This window comes from Gossypium raimondii, chromosome 8, assembly GCF_025698545.1.
Source record: "Gossypium raimondii isolate GPD5lz chromosome 8, ASM2569854v1, whole genome shotgun sequence".
NCBI classification, from domain to species: domain Eukaryota; kingdom Viridiplantae; phylum Streptophyta; class Magnoliopsida; order Malvales; family Malvaceae; genus Gossypium; species Gossypium raimondii.
The window spans coordinates 59,143,025-59,166,024 of NC_068572.1; the positions used below are offsets into that span (position 1 = coordinate 59,143,025).

At 30.7% G+C, this 23,000-nt stretch overlaps 2 protein-coding genes across 3 annotated transcripts; both read left to right on the plus strand.

Annotated features, from left to right (window-relative positions):
* The first annotated feature begins 5,817 nt into the window (after positions 1-5,817).
* LOC105792615 (GDSL esterase/lipase LTL1) lies at positions 5,818-8,824 on the plus strand. 2 transcript variants are annotated; one of them, XM_052635391.1, is made up of 5 exons: positions 5,818-6,120; positions 6,212-6,339; positions 6,430-6,672; positions 7,563-7,815; positions 8,297-8,824. In XM_052635391.1, exons 1-5 carry the CDS (start codon positions 5,880-5,882, stop codon positions 8,407-8,409), a joined length of 978 nt encoding a protein of 325 aa, XP_052491351.1. In that variant the 5' UTR covers positions 5,818-5,879; the 3' UTR covers positions 8,410-8,824. The 2 variants fall into 2 exon arrangements, with proteins under 2 accessions (XP_052491351.1, XP_012476728.1); XM_012621274.2 differs by having other exon boundaries at positions 5,832-6,120; positions 8,280-8,824.
* Positions 8,825-19,719: 10,895 nt separating this feature from the next.
* On the plus strand, positions 19,720-22,238 carry LOC105792616 (GDSL esterase/lipase At5g18430). Its single transcript, XM_012621276.2, has 5 exons — positions 19,720-20,047; positions 20,133-20,260; positions 20,375-20,617; positions 20,709-20,961; positions 21,768-22,238. Exons 1-5 carry the CDS (start codon positions 19,801-19,803, stop codon positions 22,004-22,006), a joined length of 1,110 nt encoding a protein of 369 aa, XP_012476730.1. The 5' UTR covers positions 19,720-19,800; the 3' UTR covers positions 22,007-22,238.
* Positions 22,239-23,000: the final 762 nt, after the last annotated feature.

A 23,000-nucleotide genomic window follows, 5' to 3' on the forward strand; every position in this document is an offset into this window, starting at 1 on the left:
CTAATATAATAAATCAAATAAGTAAATTATTCATGCAATCTCCCTATCAATCACTACCTTAATCGATGAACACACTTTTTTCAAATCAATATCAATAATAAACGATAAATCTTTCAATTTCAATTACATAAGCCACTTACCAAATCTTACCAAATCGGAGAACGACTTACGGATAAGAGTACATCGTTTTCAGAAGCCCGAAGGCTGAATAGAAGCACATAAGTGCTAAACAGAAATTCATAAGGGTTGAACGGAAGCTCATAAGAGCTGAACAAAAACCCATAAGGGTTAAATAGAAGCTCAAAAGAGCTGAACAGAAACCCATCAGGGTTAAACAGAAGCTCAATAGAGCTGAACGGGAACTCATATGAGTTAAACAGAAGCTCGTAAGAGCTAAACGAAAAGTAAACACGAAAGTTCACAACAAATGTTGAAGCTCGATGTATTTGGATAATTTTCCGTCAATTCCTCCAATGCCGTTAATTCATCGATTGTTGAATGTACTCATATTCCGCGTTCCATTTAATCCAAACATTCAATTCAATTTTGTAACTTTAACAATATTTTATTTTCAACAATAGAATAAATATATGATACCATTCATCAATTAAATATAAATATTAAAGTTTAACCGTACGAACTTACCTGGATTAATTTGTAAGATTTGCAAAAGTTCAGGGACTATTCTGCTAATTTTCCCTTTTCACGAGTATCTACGGGCTCTTGATCTAAAATATAAAATTATTCACTTATTAGCATATATTTCTGCTTCAATTCACTTCACAATTAATACCCCTCAAATTTTTGAAATTACGCAATTACCCCAACTTTTACAACTTTTATAATTTGATCCCTTAATTATTTAGTCTATCAAATGAACTAATTTTTCTCAATTGATAATTTATCTAAATATTCTAGGCTATAATACAACCCTTAATAAACAGAAATTTATATCAAACCCTAATATTTAACCTTTTCACAATTTGGTCCTAAAATCAATATCTATCAAAATCACTTTATAAAATCATCATACAACAAAATTAAAGCTCTAAATCCATGTTATTTAATAAAAAATCCACTATTCATCAATGTAATTTTCAAAATTCTCAATAAAATCAAAAACTAATGAAATAGCTAGTTGGACCTATTTGTAAAAGTCTTGAAAACACAAAAATTACAAGAAAAGGCAAGAATTTAACTCACATGAAGCAAAATATGAAAACCAGCCTTAAGAGCTCTTCAATGGTGTTTTTGGACAGAAAATTGGAGAAGAAATGATCTAGAAACTATTAGAATCTCATTTTGGCTATTTAATTTTATTTTATTTCCAATTTTACCCTTAAATCACATAATTTCATTATTTTTTTCTGCTTATGCCGCCTCAACCATCCCATATGTGTCTATTTGTCCTTTTAGTCCTCCCTTATTTACTATTTGGGCTATTTAATGGTGTTATAAACTTTTTTAATATTCATGTTTCAAATTTATTTTGATATATTTAAAATTTAAACAATACTACCGTTAAAATATATTGATGGTCAATATCATGTTAATACGTGACATCCTATATTTTTACATGTGACAAAAATAAAAATATTTAAAAATTATATTTTTACATATAAGGAATAGGCCTAGGCAATTAGTTGTCTAGATACATTTGAATCAGGACATGTCTAGTTTCATGGTAGACAATTTTAAAGCATTTTATATATTTTTAATTTTAATAAAATATTATATTATTATGAAATTAAAATATATAAAATTTTATATTTATAAAATATATTATTCAGATAATATTTTATATATTTATAAATATAAATATATAAAATCTAAAAATATATAAAATGTATAAAACGTAGATTTTATAAAATATCAAATTTTATGTAATTTTAATTTAATAATATTATAAAAAATATAAAACTAATAAAATATATATATAAACAACCGTTTGTTCATGTTCATTCATTATGTATAGAATAATTACAAATTTTATTTTTTGTCATGTGTCAAAATATAGAGCTACCCACATATCGTCATGTTATTGGCCGTCAATGTCCCGTCAACATATTTTAACGAAATTAAAGTTTAGATATCAGTTAAGTCCTCGATAAAAAATTAGTTATCAATTAAGTACAAGTCTAGAGGAGGAAAAAAATATATTAACTCCATAATATAAGCTCAACAAAATGAGCAGACAGACTCAAATGACAAAACCCAAAGAGGTGGGGTTTAGCTGGGATTTTACAAAAAATTCTTGGGATCCCTACTAACTCCAACATTGCATCATCCATCCTTCTCTATCATTAACTCATGAAGCTTTTACAAAGAGCTTCTTCAACTCAGTTACTTAGCGAAATATAGCATGAATTAATGCCTCGAATAATTTGGATAGATATTTATTTCTAGTGCGGTGTATTTAGTATTTTTTTATCTCACATCATAGCACTATTACAATATTTAATCTTACCACCATCATTATTTTACATTAATTGTAAATAAATCTATCGTCCTGTACAAATTCCAATGCCGCCTAACTTAGGAGTTAGGATAGGAAGAGGAAAATAATAGAAAAATATGTTGGAAATGAATGTTAAATTGGTGGATGGTTGAATTAATTTGCCTCTTAAAATTTTGTTGAGGAAGTAGTTGGTCTTATTAAATATTTCACATACAATACAACTCTCCAATTCTTATCTTTCACGTTAAATTATTTTAATACAAAAGCTTAATTTTGAGATTAATAAACTGTAATTATTGAAATTTAAATATTAAATTCGATAAATTTCTTTCTTTTGTCGTTTATATCTATTTCTTAATTTTGGTTACTTTTCTAAACACCCAATATTTATTAGTAGTTAAATGTTCTCTTTTAAACATAATTATACGAATCTCAAAAGAATTCAGATAAATTAATTAACTTTTGGTTGAAAGAAAATATTAATCCAGAATTTATAATTTATTTTAACCCTCTAATGTAATTTATTGATCTCTCAATATACAACAACGCAAATTAAACTAATAATGAATGGATAAATTCGATTTTTTTTAACAATCTCATTAAAGGTTCTACTCATATCTGTTTTTTTGATACAATGTTTAGAACTACCCATAATCTCTCATTAACCCATCAATAGTACGATAATGTACTTCAGCGCATTCAAACTTACATCATCTTATATTGGTATTTATACCAATCAAGCTAATACTCAATTGGCATACATTCGAAAAATAACAAGAGCCATAAAAGTTGTATTTCGAAATTAAATGCAATGCAAATTAATCACATGGTCCAACTAACCCACCTATGGTAGACATCAAGTGGATCTTTTTAAGCTTGTCTGTTTATATTTAGTTTTTAAATATGAGATGATAAGGAAGGTGGATTTTTCCCATTAAATATTTTATCACTTTGTTTTTTTTTTTTCCTAAAATAAAAAGTATTAAGACACCTATCGAAAATAATTAAATAATTATTTTAACTTTTTTATAATTTGGACTTAAGGCTTAAAAGGCTTTAATAAAAAAATCAATTAAATCCTTTCACGAAAAATACATTCAATTAAAATTTTAAACTCTCAAATTATATCAATAAAACTCTTTAACATGACGATCCACGTCAACAACATTTGCGTGGCAATCAAATATCCAATGAACTCACTCTAAATTGACGTACTCCTAACAATAAAAGTTTTTTTTTCCCTTTTTCAACGAGAGTTTAACTGTGTTGACTAGAGTCATCCATAGGTCAGGCTGAGTAGGGGTATTCATAGTTCAGTTAAAACTGAATTAATTAACTGAACCGATCTAATTCGGTTAATTGACCGGTGATCGAATTTAGTTCAATTGGAGATCGATCAATGATTTTTTAAAATTTCGGATATCGGTTAATTCAATTCAAAATCGGATAATTAACTGAATTAACTAATTAACCAAAACAAATAATATATATTATATATAATTATTAACTTTTTGTTTGGTTGTTAACTTTTAAGATTTATGTAATGTTTCTAATGTCTTATTTTAATCAAAAGACAAAAAACATATAAATTTCGATTCGATTAATGTAATTCAGTTAATGAAAATTTAGCCCGAATATTAACCGAACCAACCGTTTGAACAATCCTAGATTGCTTATTTAGCATATATTAAAGTAGGAGGGTTGAAAGGTACTGTCAACAACTTTGTGTGTGACCACATAATACAAGGATGTAGTATTTGCTTATTTAGCATATAATATTGCTTGATTAGACTTCAGGATATAATTGCTTAATTAGTATACCCACAATTATTCCACTTAGCACGTCATAGGTATACCTATCGCATCTTACATAATTGACCAAATAATTACATCTATTCATTCTAGGGGTTAGATCACCATCCAAATAGTAAAATTCAAGTTTAAGGCATAATATAAGCTCAAGTGATATATAATTAAATGGGTTTCATGAAGGGATCAATAATTGAACAAATTCATGCATGATAGCATTGAATGGTTTCTTCCTTCATGCAAAAAGGTTAATTAGGGTCATGAAAGTGACAAATTTCACCTTAAAACCCCCTAAAGGGATTATTATTATTAGCTTTCTTGTACAGTAGCCTGCCAGGTGAATGACAAATTTACCCCATTTTTCAAGACTTGTAATTTAGTGCTTGCTGAAATAACTAATTGAATTGATGCATTTATAGTTTATATGTGCATAACATCAAGGCACTTGAATTTCTTTTTAGTTTAAAAAAATAAAAAATAAAAACGCTTATTTTATATTAATATTAATATTTATAATTAAAATAAAAATAAAATATATTTATTAAATAGGAATACCAGCGTATGAATGGATTGAACAGTAACTCGAGATGGCAATGAAATACATATTTTTCTACGGTTAGCACATTCTATTACACCATTTGTCCCGTTTTATTATAAGTGTATAATATTGAAAATCATTATTACTTCTATGGATATTGATGCATTCGTCCTTGTTCTATCTCGTTTCACTTTAATTTAATTTTTATTAATCATTTCTAATATTTTCAATTAGGAAAATTTTTTAAATATAAACATATGAAATATTTTATAACAAATTTATCCTTATAATTAATAGTTATGAATATACAAGATAAAATGATAATATTTTTATAGTTAGGCGAGAATTGCTTCATACCCACCGTCCAAACAAAATTCACCCCACCATGTACCCGCATTTTAGGAATAAAATTCAATTCATTTTAAATGAATTGATTCAAAATTCATTGAACGATTCAGATTTTACTATCCTAAAACAATTTCATCATATCTAAAAGAAAGTAGAAATACATTAATCCTATGGACACAATTTTAAAAAAAAAAAAAAGAAAAGAAAAAGAAAAAACCATGTATAACCTAGCTAATTTAATGGTACTTAATGATTTTGTTTAGTTCACATTATTATTAGTTAATGTTTTGAAATTTTGATTAATTCTTAAAATTTAAAATTTATTTCTATTAAAATTTGCCTAAATTTCGTCCCCATGGCAATGCCCATATTTTATTCATTGCATGCCAGCTATATTTTCATTGTCACCTATCCCAAACATATGGTCCTACAAGAGACTTTGTGGACAATTACAAGCCTTTCTATGGGAATTTAAAGTCTTTTATATTAATTAATTAATAAATTTAAAACTACGAGTGGAATCAAATCGAGTTTGAAAAAAGTAAAAATAAAAAAGTTCCTTGGCCCGACCTAAACCGGCGTTAGTGTTATGGCAGCCATTAGCTTAGGTAACATCAATGGAGGTAGACAAATGCATTAATGGAAACAGCATATATGCAAAAAAAGGCTTATATATAGGCAACGGTGCTATCTACCATTTCACAGTTTATCTTAGAGCCATTTCCAATGGAGAACTCGTTCACATTGGTTACCATTTTCGGTCTGCTGTTTACTTTAGGCAATGTAGGTCCTCAAGCTGAGGCCGCGAGGGCGTTTTTCGTGTTCGGAGATTCATTAGTCGACAACGGTAACAACAACTATCTAGCTACCACGGCTCGTGCTGATGCTTACCCTTACGGTATCGACTATCCTACTCATAGAGCTACTGGCCGGTTCTCTAATGGCCTTAACATCCCAGATCTTATAAGTATGTTCCTTCATTTTTTTTCAGACATGTCTTTTTTTGGTCTTTCTGAAGTAAGACATGTTTCAATCTGCTGTTTTCATGTGTTATTTAGGTGAGCAAATTGGCTCTGAACCAACATTGCCATATCTGAGCCCGGAGCTAAACGGACAAAGGCTTCTTATTGGTGCCAACTTTGCTTCGGCTGGAATCGGCATTCTGAACGACACCGGAGTCCAATTCGTAAGTCTATTTTCATTTTATAAGAAAACAGGTTACAGATGTGGTTGGAGTACCTGAACCAACTGGACTAAACTTCGTTTTATTTCGTAGGTCAATATAATTAGAATCGGCGAGCAATTACAGTACTTTAGGCAATATCAGCAACGAGTGAGTGCACTTATTGGACCTGAACAAACACAACGCCTAGTGAATGAAGCACTTGTTCTAATGACCCTAGGTGGCAACGACTTCGTAAACAACTACTACTTGGTGCCGTTCTCGGCACGATCACGGCAATTCGCACTCCCTGATTACGTCGTCTATATAATTTCCGAGTACCGGAAAATTCTATTGGTAAAAACTTGCCCATTGCTCGTACCATATATTTTGCTCTCACAGCTTTCATCTTTATTGAAGAATTTATTGTGCTCAACTACTGCCCTTTTAATAGGTTTAGTAAATCTAGATAAAATGCCACAATGTGATCACCAATTAAAGCACTAGAAACAATATATATAGACAAGTTTCCCCGTTCCAGCTTTCATGGAATCTAGAAAGAGCAGAGGGTGAATTACTATTAGGTTAAAATTTACTATTATTCCTATATTTTGATAAAATTTAAGATTTAATCATTGTATTTAAAAGTTAATTTTAAGTTCTCTTACTTTTCTGATCTAAAAATTCAGTCTAATCATCAAAATTTGTCAAATTGACATATTGATTAGACTGCTACCATATGATGTGGCATATTATTAACAGAAAATAAAAATGTTAAGATGGAAAATTTTTACCGAAATTACCAACATCAATAATGATTGGATTAAGATTTTAAATCGAAAAATAAAAAGATTGAATATTTTAACTTTTAAAATCATGGACTAAATCTCAAATTCAGAAAAAACATAGGGACTAATAGCATAATTTAACTCTACTATTATTTATCAAGTTTGGTTTAGTTGGTGAAGCCAGCATGCGTTATGGTACTTCTTTCAGTTGATGCATTTAAAGCCGACAGAATTTTTTTTCTGTAATAAAATTAAAATCCGCGAAAAAGGTTATAGATGTCGAGATTCAAATCTTAGTAAATGTCATATTTAATTTGTAATTTGCATAGATTAATTAGATTAAATTTCGAATTTAGCTAAATGCATTTTGATGTTTAAATGTAAATTATTCACTTTTCGGACAGAAATAATTTAAGAAAAATAAAAAAATGGAATAACATATTGTATTTTACTTTGCAGAGGCTGTATGAGTTAGGGGCAAGGAGGGTATTGGTGACTGGAACCGGACCATTAGGTTGCGTCCCGGCGGAACTAGCTCAACACAGCAGAGCCGGTGAATGCGCGGTCGAGCTGCAACGAGCCTCAGCCTTGTTCAACCCACAACTTGCTGAAATGCTCAGCGGACTCAACGCTGAACTTGGATCAGATATTTTCGTTGCAGTAAATACAAATGAAATGCACATGGATTGGATCAATAACCCCCAACAATTCGGTACATTCTCTTTCCATATTTAATCTATGTTATTTCATTTTTTATGAATATAATTATACATTAAACTAAAATTCACGTAGAAATTTGAGATTTATAAAAAAAGGATAAAATTTAGAACATGGCATTTAATGCTTGCCTATACATTGCAACATAGTAATAACTTTACCGAACTGTAAAAGATGTTTGTTGAAAAACAGATAAAATAGTGGACCATATTGAAATAAATGCCATTATAGATCCAACTGATAATTAAAGGCTTCGATTGGTCCCCAGGCACTGCACAATATTTATTGTTAAAGCTAAAAATGGCTATTTGCAACCTTGAGAAGCCGAGGGACATTCCAAAAATCTTACAAGACACGTACCCGAATCCCCATACTCCCTCCCATGTCCGAGTGACTATCGAAATTTTAGTGGAAACCTTGCAAGTAACACATACTAATCATATGCATGTTTTTGATTAGGTTTTGTTACGTCAAAGGTAGCTTGTTGTGGTCAAGGACCTTACAACGGTATTGGGTTATGCACGATCGCATCAAATTTATGTCCGAATCGAGACATTTATGCATTTTGGGATCCGTTCCATCCGTCTGAGAGGGCTAATAAGCTGATCGTACAACAGATCATTACTGGTTCAACCAAATACATGCACCCAATGAACCTTAGTACCATCATGGAATTAGATTCTAGGGTTTAGCATATCTTAAAGTACACTAGTTCTCTATTATTTAATTGGGTTTTTGTTTTCCATATAGTAATTTGTTCTTTTTTTGATATAAGTAAGATTGAAGTTCGTAAATACTGAGATTCGAATCCAAATTTATAAAATGTTAACTTTTAAAAGTAATTGCATGAATAACTTAAATTAAATTTGGATTCGACTCGGTTCATAAAAATAGGAATTTCTTATTTATTTTATTTAGTGTCACATTAGAATTTGGTACGATTATGATATGCATTATTTGTTAATGAGTAAGCTATTGTAAAAGTTTAGATTATTCTTATTGAATATGTTTTTTCTCATTTCGCATATTTTTGAAGCTAGCTAGAAAATGTGAGAATGTATTTTACCTGCTAATTGACATTAAAACCAAGTAGAGACGTAACCAAGATTAAATATTACGGTGAAATATAAATAATAATAAAATATAACAAAATGCAATAATGAAATTCCAAAGGAGTAGCAAGGGCCAGCTCTCCTAAAATAACATCAGGCTCCCCTCCCAACATATACATTGTTCTGTCATTAAATAAATTTTGAATCTAGACAACTTAATCCTTCTCCCTTTCATGGACAAAAGAGCCATTATTTGGTAATGGGCTAGGACTAGTCTCACTAACCCATTTTAACCCTTCAAGTATTGGACTAAACTAGAAAGACCAAAATAATACACTAATAAGACATAATAAATTAAATTATTATTATTATTATGGGTTAATATTTAGCACTCTAACATACTTTTTTATTATGAAAAAATATTTAAAAACTCCATAAACAGAGTTAGGGTGATGACAAATAAATGAGACGCGTGGCAGTTTTTTAAGTTTATTTTTGGAATTAAAAAAGTATATTGTTAGTGTCTAATTCTATCCTCTTTATACTCTATGAGAGTAGAACACTTGTTATCATCCTAAATTTACTTGTGGAGTTTAAAACTACACTTATCAAATATTTTTATTTTTCCTGTTATTATTGGGTTAGTATTTGGTACACTGGTCGTATATTTCTTTTATTTGACAAGTAACATTAAACAATCGCCATGTTTTTTTTAAATGTTTATTTTTTAATATTTTACTATATTTCTGTAAGACACTTGTCAACCCAATTATTCTATCTGTGGGATTTAAAAAATTCACTAACAGTATACCACATATTTTTTCATTATTATTCGGTTATTGTTAAATCATTGGGCCTTAAGAGGTATGAAGCCCAAAAGAAAAGAGCTGGATTCAATCCTTGTTGTGGAAACACATATAATCAACTTATGTGACACATGGCAACCAATTATGTGGGAATCCTTTAAAAAAAATCAACCTACTTCACAAAGACACAAGTGGCTTTCATTTCATCCATTCCTCTACACACCAATAACTGCTCCACAATGTGGACCTATAAGGTAATCACTCTCTCCATTTTCTCACTCTAGCTCCATTAAATTGATTTTCTTTAACATTTATATATTTTTTTTCTTTTTTATGCTTCACCATGATAATTAGATTTAATTCGGTTTTTAAATTTAGATTTTATTAAGAGTAAATGATGTAGTACAATTTTATAGTATCATATCATTAAATTTTTACATTTGTTAAATTCAATGATTGAAATAAACTTAGTTGTCAAGTTCAAATACCAAAGTGGATAAAAAATACAGGTATCAGAGTCAAGTTCAATGACTAAAAGTTATCGGCATAATGATAAATAGGGATGAAGCTAGAATATTGTTTAAGGGAGCCAAAATTGAATTATGATTTTTGGGAGGGACGGACATAATGTTTACCATTTATTTATTTGTAATATTATAAATTTTAAAGGGCCGAAAGAGTGAGTTGGAGGTCGATAAATTTAGCTCTCAACATTTATAACTTTCGTTAATTTAACTTTTTAAAAAATTAAATTTCATCATTAGTCATTCAAAAAGTCAAATCACCTTTATAACATGAATGCTAATATTGGCATCTCACATTTATAGTATATGTCACATCAATAAATTATTTAAAAATTATAAAATGGTAAAAATAAAAATCATTAAAAATATAAAATATATAATTTTTTTTAAAAATTAGTGTGAAGAACATGTAAATTGACATACAGTCTGCAATGTATAAAAATTTAGCATTTTAGTCGGTATTTTTATTAAAAACAATTTAACTTATTTTGAAAAATCGATAATTAAATTTAACTATTTTTAAAAAAATAAAGACTAAATTTAACTAAAATAAAATAAATGATAAATTAATAAAAATATAAATGTTAAAAATTAAATTTATTATTATACCAAATTTATATTAACTTATAAAAAATACTAAACTTTCATGGTTGATTTAAGCTTTGGTTCCTTTCTCATTCTTTCCTACCACCTTTAAATCACATCACAATAATAACAATAATTATTATTATTATTGTGATTTAAAGAAGAATTTAATTCTTAATACCTAAAACATACAAATATTAATAGCAAATGAGTTATTGGTTTAATTTTTTAAAGACAAAAAGAAAAAAAGTTACATTAAATTAAATTAAAATTAAGAGACTTTGTGCAAACAACTACAACCTTTCCTCCTTGTTAAAAATTATTTTGGCTATTCGATCTGTTTTTTTGTTTTATTTTTTTTCTCTAAGGATGTTTCCTACATTCTTTAGGAGGTGGTGAATATACTTGATTAACGGCAAGCTAGAAGGCCTTGATTTCGATACTTGGATAGCTTCAATAACCTCCAAACTATGTGTTTATATCAACACTTGTTATTGATTTAATCTTAATCTTCATGATGAGGTCTTGAAAATATTAAAATCTATAATATTAACTGCGCGGATTCAATATTAAATTTATTTTATTTAATTATTTAACTAATCATGTTTTCGGTTCAACAATAAATTTCAAGTTGATTAATATTATGTTCAAAACTCAATTTCTTATATTTATAAACCCTTTTCCTTATTATAATATAATTACTTTATTTGTAAAAATTTTATTTAATTCGATACTTATAATAATTAAAATCATTGTAACTTCAAAATAATAATAATAATAATAATAATAATAATAATAAAAGATTCTCTTTAATCAACTTTTGAAAGTGGAGTGTCATGCCTCACTTATCTTACATTAAAGTTTCAAATGAAAATTTCAATAAAAATATTTTAATAATAAATAATAAATAATAAATTTAAAATTATTTAATTTTAAAATACAGGGTTTTAAGTTTTAAGGGATGGAATGAATAATGTAGTCCTTCATGGAAAGCAGTGACAAACTAATATGGTGCAATTTTCCATTATGATTATGATTGTATCATTAGTTTATTAAATTAGTTAAAAGTTGTGTAATTTTTTTATGGTAATTTCAAATTTCAAAGGGAAGACATAGTTTAGTTCACCTAAAAGCTTAAAGGAAGAAAATAACCTGTGGCATAGGAGACTACTGATTTTCAACATAAAATTTAATAATATATCAAATATATTTTCTAAAAATAATAATTGAATTAATGGTTTTATTATTGGTAGAATGGACATTCAACAATTAAATTATGAGATTCAAATTTAATAATGAAATGTAGCCCCAATTTTGTTGGATCATTAGTTGTATCTAATAAATTTAAATAAATACATGTCGACCCACTTCAATTTTTATTAAAATAAAACCCCAATTCTTTTACTTTTGTTTATCATTAATTAATTAATATAAACGAAATTATTTATAAAAATTTTAAATAATTTATTTTTTATCTTCTTTTGCTAAATATAAATAAAACTAATATTAATTATTTTTAGAACAAATATTAATTGTTCTTGTAGCTGTGGGATTTTTTTTAAGAAATTAAGAGCTTGAAAGAACAGGTTGAAGAGAAATAGCAATAATAATAATATTTTAATGCATTATTTGGTACTCGAGTTCAAACTTTTTAATGCAATACTTATATTTTTGGTCCAACTCAATGTGATATTTATATTTAGCAAAAGTTATACATTTTGATACTTGAAAATAACGGTGTTAAATATTTAGGGTTTAATTTGGATTTTAGGATTGATTCTATAAAAATCATAATTAACTAATAACATTAGCAATTAACTTTTATCAAATCAGGTCTAACACCCCAAAAATTACAGCTATTAACAAATTAAAGATAAAATTAAATAAATTCATAATTAAAAGTAAATTTATTCTATTAATAAAATCATGAAAATTCAAACTTAATAATATTAGCAGAAACTTTCGTTAAATCAAACTTAAACCCTGAATTAAACACTAAAAATAATATTTGTCAAATACAAGTACCGCATTGAATAAAAAATATATATACCATATTTAAAAAAATTAAACTTAAATACTAAATAATACATTAAATCATAAATAAATAGTTTTCCAGCAAATGTGAATTTATATATAAACAAATTCCTTCAATTAATAAATAATTATAATTAAATATATAGACGACATTATTAAATTAAAATTAAAATAAAATCCGAAAAAATCATACTTAATTTATAAATTATTATTATTATTCGAGTTTTCAGCATTACTCATATTTTTAAACAAAAGTGAAAAGATTATTTATTAATTAAAAAATGGAATTTAAATTGCAAAAATCATGTGACAAAGAAGTACTGAAATCAAACCTACTAGAATCCATCAACTTTTCTAATTCACCAATTTAAAGACTAATTTTTACTTTCAAAAAGGTCCACTACAATAAAAACCGACAATGGCAGTCATGTAGTAAATTTCATTGGTGGGTCCAAATTAATAATGTACCAAATGGGTGAATATCGATGAAGATGTAGCTAACACAAAGGAATTTTGTACAGTGATGGTCAAAATGTCAATATCAACTTCATAGCTCTTATAATTGTAGTGAGTTTAGATAAATATCCTTACAATTTTACCCTACATTAGGTTAAATTTGATTCAATAATTATGCCAAAAAAGTTCCTCAAATAAAAATATACAAAAGAATTTATTAGAAAGTACATTAAAAGGACTGAAAATGAAGGAATGCATATTTTAGTGAAACAGATGTTGGAAGATTAATAAGCAATTAAAAATGTGGCAATTAGTGTATAAATATTTTATTTTCCTTTTGTTAAATAGAAAATGCATATTGATTTTCATGTCTCCAACTTTATAAAAAGAAAATATTTTAGCTTTTATTTAATTTTTATTCCTTTTAACCATTGAACTTGTATTTTGTCAAATCGCCTCAAAATAAACGAAGAAGTTAACATCTGTTAACTTTGTTGACTAATTGTCATATGGATGACATGTCAAGATTTAATTATTTTTAAAAAATATGTTTTTATATTTTTTAATGGTTTTTAATTTTAAAAACAAATTTAAATTTTTTGAAATTTTAAATTAAATGTTGACATGTCATCCATGTGTATGTCACGTCAACAAAGTTAAAAAATGTTAATTTTTCATCCATTTTGAGTTGATTTGACAAAAAAATATAAGTTTTGTAACACCTTAGATTTTAGGGTTAGAAGTTTTAAGTTCTGTGATTAGGGTCAGGGCGTAGCTCAACCAATTATGCGTGTTTCCGCATTTTAATGTCAGAATGGGTCTGCTGGTTTGGCGGTGTGGGTTGTGTGCTAGTTTAGTTTGGGGTCCCAGGTTTGAGTCCATAGGCATGTATCTCCTTCTCCTCTCACGACTTTTCTTTTTGCGTTGTTGCGGTTTCATTGTCTTCAATCGTTTCAGGTTTTAGAGGGAGATACAATTGAGTATCAAGTAGAGGCCGTTGTGGTTCACCGATCATTTGGGGTTTTATCGTGAATTAAGGTGTGGGTTTGAACCTCTTTAAATTTATTTGCGAATTGTTGATTCAATTCTGTGAAATTCGAAAATATCGTATGGGTGTTCGGAAACCCTTCCTTTTCGTTATTGGATTTTTGACTTGTTTCTGTGAAATTCGACGTTGTGTGTGTGTTTTTGAAACCAACCAATTGAAAGGTCTATTATCGTGGTATGGCTTGAAATTATGGGTGGTTTGATATATTTCTGAGTTATCAAGGGCAGACGATCGTTTCAGCATCAAAGGCACGTGTTGCAACCTGTTCCAGTGTGGTTTCGTGGCGTGTGCCTCACATGGGTGGTTCACACGGCGTGTGCTTTTGGGAATTAGGGTTTCCGGGCAAATTTTGGTGCCACACGCCCGTGTGGCTAATTTTGGGGATTTAATGATTTCTTTGTCGTTTTTCACATGGTTGTGTCCCGTAGGCACATGGGCATGTGAGGTTTTCACACTATTGTGTCTGATCCGCACCTTATTTTAGCACAAATGGACGGAGAGTTACACGGCCGTGTGGCCCTATTACGCAGATTTTCACTTTGTAGCATAACTTGATCCGTTCTTTTTCATGTGTCGTCCAACGTTTGTTGGTGCCTCCGTATGAGTGTTAGGGACTCCGATATGACTTAGAGTCGTGTGATTATTTGTAAATGTAGTGTTAAAATTTCGTTTTGATCAAGCGTATTTGTAATGTGCTTTGTGAAATGAAACCTCGTCCGATGATAGGACATGAGGAAATTTGATATTTAGCCTGTGTATGTGTAAGAGCATTTCTGAAATCAACCCTGGATGATCCTAAGCGGCACGCAGAAAAAATCAACAAAAAATTGAACATCCACCAAACAAGATCTAGAGACGACAACGACAAAACCATCCCTAAAATCGCTTGCAAAAGCAAGACTACATACATGTATAAGCAAGACTAGAAAACGTGTTACAAGAGTAGACAAATAAAACTTCTAAAAGTGAAGATTTATTAAGTAATAGAAAACAAACAAACAAGAAAAACATATAAAACTCAAGATAGCACAAGTCCAAATCGACTCATGAAATCATTTATTATTCTGAAATGCTTTCAAAACAAAAACATATTAAGAAGTCGACAAAAAATCACCCACTTTGGAATAGAAATTGTTGGTGGTCGGTGGAGTTTTAGTGATGACAGACATCGCTATCTATCCATCACAACTTGTAAAGACAATAATGATACTCACAAGTAGATCTATAAACTAAAAAGAGAAAAGCCACATTAAATGGAAGAAAAAAAATGCAATAAATAGCCTAAAAGCTACCATCACCGCTAAGAAAAATAATAAAGAAACAAATGAATTGGAGAAAAAGAGAGATTTTTTTCAGGCAATTTACCATTAAAAGCCTAAATTTTTTTAAATTTACCAAAATGGGACCGGTATTTTATTATTTATCGGAATGGGCCCTTTTCCCCTAAATCGCGTCCACGTTAGCGCGATGTCAGGGGACGTGCCAAGAAACCACGGCCACGTAAACGCGTTTTACTGACATGGCAACAAATCGCGTCCTCTGAAGCGCGATTTGTGTCCACGTCAGCAAAGCGCTCTGACGTGGACGCGATTTGCCCCGCGCGTGAATAGTGCAATGGTCAATTTTTTGACTGTTGCCTCCCCAACGGTCCAAAAAAACCTATAAATACCCCACCTTTTTTTTCACAAACTAATCCTCTCTCAAATTTCCTCTCAATTTGCTCTCAAATTCCTTCAAAATTTCTCTCAAATCCATATTTATTTTCAATTTGCTCCCAAGTTCCTCTTAAATTTCTTTTAAATCCCTATTTTTAAATAATTTAAAAAAATTATTTTTTAATTTTTTTTAAACCGTAAAAATTTGTACAATTTCAGCAATGGCTGGAGAATTGACTCGTCTTTATAAGCATCACATATCGGTGGAACAAATGAAAATGGTAAGCGTTAAATTTAATTTTTAAATATTATTTAAGAATTTTTTATTTATGCATTTTTAGATAATTATTAATTTATTATTTGTTATAAAAGTCTGTAGATCAGATATTGAAATGCAATATCCGAAATATGCATGGTCCTCCATCACCGTCGGTAGAGAACTACCTGCGGGAAGTGGGTTTTTGGCATGTGGCGACGGTAGGTCGGGGATGCAAAGTGGACCCGAAACTAATCAATGCGTTGATCGAGAGGTGGAGACCCGAGACGCACACATTCCATCTTCCATGTGGAGAGTGCACTATCACTTTGGAAGATGTCATCAGATTGGGATTACCGGTGATTCGGTACCAATCACAGTTCCGCCTAATCTAGCGATTGGCTTGCGGTGTGCCACGAGCTTTTGGGCGCTATTCCGGAGAAAATGGACGGAGGTAAGATCGAGATGGGCTGGTTACGAGATACATTCCTGAATCTGGATAAAGATTCAACCGAAATAGAAAGAATCCAATATGCTCGGGCATACATTCTTCAGTTAATTGGAGGTTATCTGATGCCAGACCTGTCACGGAGCCGCGTACATCTGAACTCCTTTCAGCATATTCAGGTTCTGTTGGAATAGGCTCCGGTTCAGAGAATAAGTCAACTTCTGCACCATCGAGCCCGGGCTCTCGAGGTGGATCCACATCGGAGTCATCTTCTAACCAACAATCATCTGCAGCGTACGAGGTCCCCTCTCTGGTTGATGTTGTAGGGAGTACATCATCCCCTCTTCTAGGCATTTCATAACGTCCCCAATTGGATGTAGATTGCCAACCACTAAAACTTGATGTCGTTCCCCAGTACGTATTTCCAGCATCAAACATCGAGCCACCGACGTACATGTCCCATCCACCAACAGAGTGTCTTGCGGGGGATGTGCATTCAACACCGCTACCAAACATGGGTTGTTCCGTATTTTCTAACCCGCTAACCGAATGTCGGCCATGGGTCATGTATACATCTCGAACACCGGTCGCAAGTACATCATTTGGCGATGTAAATTGTACATATAACTCAATATAAGGTGCTCCACTAGCAAGATGAGTCTGCACCATTGCCTCCAAGCTACGAGCACCTTTTATGTCGAACGAGTCATATGTCATCGGATCAACAGAGGAACAGAATCGATACGTAATAGACAGAACTTTCATTGGCGTCGTTCCGAAAATTTTTCGCTTAATTCTTTTACGAAGTTCTGTCAAATCTATGTTCTGGTTAAAAATCAGTCGCACCGTATACTCCGATAAAAAAACAACACCATTCTCGGTGTGGCAAACCTCACCATCGTAGTAAATAACAACACTAATACGTTCACTCATATTTGAAACTCTAACCTTCTCAGCATCTCTAAATTATTTCTACTGTGATTTATGCAATCTCAGAACATTTTTTGCTTCATTTATAGCCTCAGCCTAAACATGCTACTGTAGTAAAAGCGCGTCCACGTGGGCGCGATTTCACAAATTCTTCTCATAAAGCATTCTGCTAGAAGCGATTTTATACTGTTTGCTCAAAAACGTCAAGTCGAAATTATTTTTCCAGGACCTACTGTAGCAAAAGCGCGTCCACGAGGGCGTGATTTCACAAATTCTTCTCATAAAGCATCTTGCTTGAAGCGTTTTTAAACTATTTGCTCAGAAACGTCAACTCAAAATTATTTTTTCAGGACCTATTGTAGCAAAAGCGCGTTCACGTGGGCGCAACTTCACAAATTCTTCTTATAAAGCATCCTACTTGAAGCGTTTTTTTAAACTATTTGCTCAAAAACGTCAACTCAAAATTATTTCTTCCAGGACCAACTGTAGCAAAAGCGCGTTCACGAGGGCGCGATTTCACAAATTCTTCTCATAAAGCATCCTGCTTGAAGCGTTTTTAAACTATTTTCTCAGAAACGTCAAGTCGAAATTATTTTTCCAAGACCTACTGTAGCAAAAGCGCGTACATGTGGGCGCGACTTCAAAAATCCTTCTGATAAATCATCCTACTTTGATTTTATCTTAAAAACCCATAAACACAAAACGTAATCCAATTTTGAATAAATTTTAATTAATTTAATTACGAAACCCTAAACCCTAATCCCTTATTTGTTTACTTTTTTCTCCAAAAATCCTAAAAACCCTAAGGTGGGAAACACGGCGAAATCGCGTCCCCAGGGGCGCACTACGTGCCAGGAAATCGCATCCACGTCAGCGCGCTTTGCTGACGTGGACACAAATCGCGCTTCGAGGACGCGATTTGTTGCCATGTCAAGAAAGCGCCCGACGTGGATGCGATTTCCTGGCACGTCCCCTGACATCGCGTTGACGTAGATGCGATTTAAGGGAAAAGGGCCCATTCCGATAAATAATAAAATATCGGGCCCATTTCGGTAAATTTTAAAAAAATTAGCTTTTTTTGATTTTTTGCCCTTTTTTTTCTTAATTATTCAATATATCAAAATTTTATGACTCAATAATTAAGTATCTTTTATTTAAATTACATTGGTGGAATTTTCCCGTATATGAAAAAAAAACCTTACTAAAAAGTACGTTAAAATGACTGAAAATGAAAGATATATAGGTAGATATTTTGGTGAATACACAATTATTGGAAGAATAATTAATGTGGCAATTAGTAAATATATGGTGGTATTCGATAATATTTGAAATTGAATTTTATATTTAAAAAGTTCTTTTTAACAATTTTATCCTATCTATTTTTTGATACAATGTTTAGAACTATTCATAAGGTCTCCAAATCCTTAATTAAATATTAGTACTTTGTGGATATTTAAAACTTTTAGTTTAATCATTAATTTCATTAAATTTTATTATTATTTTATTAAATTTAATATTTTAATTAAGTTGTCCTAATATAACATGAGATGATAGGATTAATCAAGGATGAACTCAAACTTTTAATTGATTTACTCCATAAGATTTGTTGCACTTTTAATATATAATTAAAAGATTTGCCACCAAATAACAAACTTGAGGTGGTTCAAAGTGATTAATCAAACTTTTGGAAAGCAAAGTTTCAAAGATCGTAAAAAGATAATAATAGAAGTAATAAAGCCCCTGAAACCCAAAATTTTTTAGGTAAAAATAATCATATATTGTTCAACATTTTCATGTTCAACTGTTCTAAAGGCTATGATTTTAGGGGAAATAAAACCTACCCATTTTGACATTTATGACAAAAGCTGACCCCAATGACATTGAATTATGTTTCATTAATTTAGAGCACTAAAAGTAGATAATTCAATAGAAATGGTAGACAAACAAGGATATTAATATTTCATTTTCTTTTAAGCATTCACATATCCGATATACATTAGTACAAAAATAAATATATTCATATCGAGCGTATTTTTACAAGTTTAGATATCATAAAGTTAAAGTGTATGTCATGTTACCTATATATATAACCAGTTGCCTATTCTTTGATTATTCACAAGCCAAGGCAAAGACTGCAATAAAGAAGTGGTTTTTAGTGTATTACTCTCATTCTCAGCTCTTCGATAATGGCGAGTTCACCGGCTCTTGTTTCATGGCTGGTTCTAGTTTTAACCCTTGCAATGGCAGTTTCAACGACTCAAGTCGAAGCTGCCAGGGCATTCTTCGTATTCGGTGACTCGTTGGTCGACAATGGCAACAATAATTATCTAGCCACCACTGCTCGAGCCGATTCACCTCCTTATGGCATTGACACTCCGAGTCGTCGCCCCACTGGTCGCTTCTCGAATGGCAAAAACATACCCGATTTCATCAGTTGAGATCGATTTCTGCTTCTTTTGTTCTGTTTTTTATGTTGCTTGTATCATATGGACTTAATGTGTGTGTATTATAAAATCAGGTGAAGCACTCGGTTCGGAGCCGCTACTGCCGTATTTGAGTCCGGCACTCAATGGAGATAGGCTACTTGTTGGTGCCAACTTTGCTTCGGCTGGTATTGGTATCCTTAATGACACCGGAATACAATTTGTAAGTCCTCAAGTTTCTTTCATTTCGTGACGTTATGATTGCTATTTTATGAGTCCGAAAATGACGTTGGGACCGTAATTTAATCTCTGAGTCCATGGCACTGTGACACTGCAGATAAACATTATAAGAATGTTCAGGCAATTTGAATACTTTCAAGAATACCAGGGCCGGTTAGCTAACCTCATCGGTACCACCGAAGCACAGCGGATTGTATCCGAAGCTCTCGTACTCATCACCGTCGGCGGCAATGATTTTGTGAACAACTACTTCTTGGTCCCATTTTCCGCAAGATCTCGACAATTCAGTCTACCGGATTACGTTAGATATCTTATCTCCGAGTACAGAAAACTTCTAATGGTAAAATTTTCAAAAACCCTAATTTCAAATTATGCGCCACATGAACTTGCATATATGTAACATAAAACAATGGCATAAAATTATGTTGCAGAGACTGTACGAACTTGGAGCGAGGAAGGTTCTGGTGACCGGCACCGGACCATTGGGTTGTGTTCCGGCCGAATTAGCCATGCGGAGCCCGAATGGTCAATGTGCAGCCGAGTTGCAACGAGCTGCCGGCTTGTTTAACCCACAACTGGTTCAAATGATAAATGGACTCAACAGTGATCTTGGTGCTAATGTTTTCATTGCTGCTAATACACAACAACAAACCAATGATTTCATTAGCAACCCCAGAGCCTTTGGTACGTATATCCTAATCCGAATTTATTAAATATAATTTTTTAAAAATAAATGTATAAATCAATTAAATTAAACCAATTCAAATTTATTTGTTCCACACTAACAATATGGCTCATTAATCAAATAAAATTAAAAAAGTACCCAAACTTCATTTATTAGGGCAACCTACCAAGGATCATTATGAAAGCTACCAAATATTATGGATTTTGCTCCACATTGAAACCCTTCAAAACATATTAAATCAATTTACTTTTTTACTAATTAGTGTAGGGATATCTTTTGTTTTCTTTTTCAGAACCAGAGGTATTCCGATTAATCAGATATTAAAGCACTCCATATTTGTTCAAGCTAAGGACTTAAAATTTTGTACAAGCTCACTTATTTTTGTAATCGGCTAACCCAAGTCCTTTTAAGCCCACTCATATGATTTTTAAATTTTTTTAAATATTTATATTATTTTAATTTAATATTTAATGATTGATTAATTGTATATAGTTTTTCATTTATTAAAATTTTATAGGCATCTTAATTTTTCTTTTTAATGTTTACATTATAGTATTATATATTACTATATAGATTTAATTTCTATATACATTTTAAATTACATAATATAATACATTAAAAACTTAAAAATAGGTCAAATCGGGCTCAAGCCTTAAATATTCAAGCCTGAGCTTGATTCATATTTTAAATAGACTTAATATTTTCACCCAAGCCCTCACAAAATTTGGACTGGCCTCGAGCTTAGGCGACTACCTCGGCTCAAGAACAAATCTACTCTGTCTTATTGTTTGAATTGTATCCACAGGATTTACTACGTCAAAGATAGCATGTTGTGGGCAAGGGCCTTACAATGGACTAGGATTATGTACCGTAGCATCTAATTTGTGCCCAAACCGTGACTTGTATGCCTTTTGGGATCCGTTCCATCCGTCGGAGAAGGCAAACAGGATTATCGTCAACATGATATTGAGAGGGTCGACAAATTACATGAGTCCCATGAATCTAAGCACTTTATTAGCATTGGACACCATTCCAGGGACTTAGTTTAAATTACTTACATGTTCTAATAAGGATAATAAAGGGAAAAAGAACATCTTGTCGGGTATTTGCTTAGCCATGCATTTCTGTTGTGTCCTTCCTGATGCTTTGGTTGTAATTAATCAATATTTCTTGGTGAACTGTAATGTAATGTTTTAATCTATACTTATATTTAAAGTTTTGACTAGTTGGTGTTATGAACCAATTAGACATCAACTTAGTTGGAAAATTATTAAAATGGATTCATTTTATAAAGTAAGTTATATGATTGTATGATTTTTATATTTGTACTTATATTAAAACCTTGATTGAATTGTTGCTATAAGTCAATTGGACACTAAATTTAGAAAATTATCAAAAAAAGAAATCATTTTATAAAGTAAATTGTATTATCACGATGATACATATTTTAATAAATCAATACAAAATTACATGAGGAAGGCTTTAAACCTTTAAAATAATTCATTTTAATTTCATCATTTCAATAAAAATCCATTTCTTTCTTATTTAAATTTTAATAAATTTAATTGTTATAAAATAATTTCAAACAACACTCGGAATTAGCCCTTGTCATAAACATATAAAACAATGCTATTTACTAATTACTACTATGAAGTGACATCAAAGAAAATAAATTATAAAGCATTTTTTAATATAAACTTTCATCGTAATAATCCATTCTCAATTCTTAAATAAGAGAATAGTGCATTTCAATACCAATTGAGCTAATTAAAACTCGATAATATATATATTTTCTAATAATTAACATTAAAATCAATGGTAATTCACTAAATATTTACGCTTTTTCATGTCTAATCCCACATTAATTAGCTAATAAAACTCACATGCAACTTTCTTGAGCATTTATTACAACATAAATTGGTTAATAATGACAGTCAATTGTCTCAATAATAACAAGGTAGCTTTTTCATTTTGGCAATAATGATAAGTGAATCTGGATTAATGGATAACGAAATAATAAGCTTTTAACTTATAAACA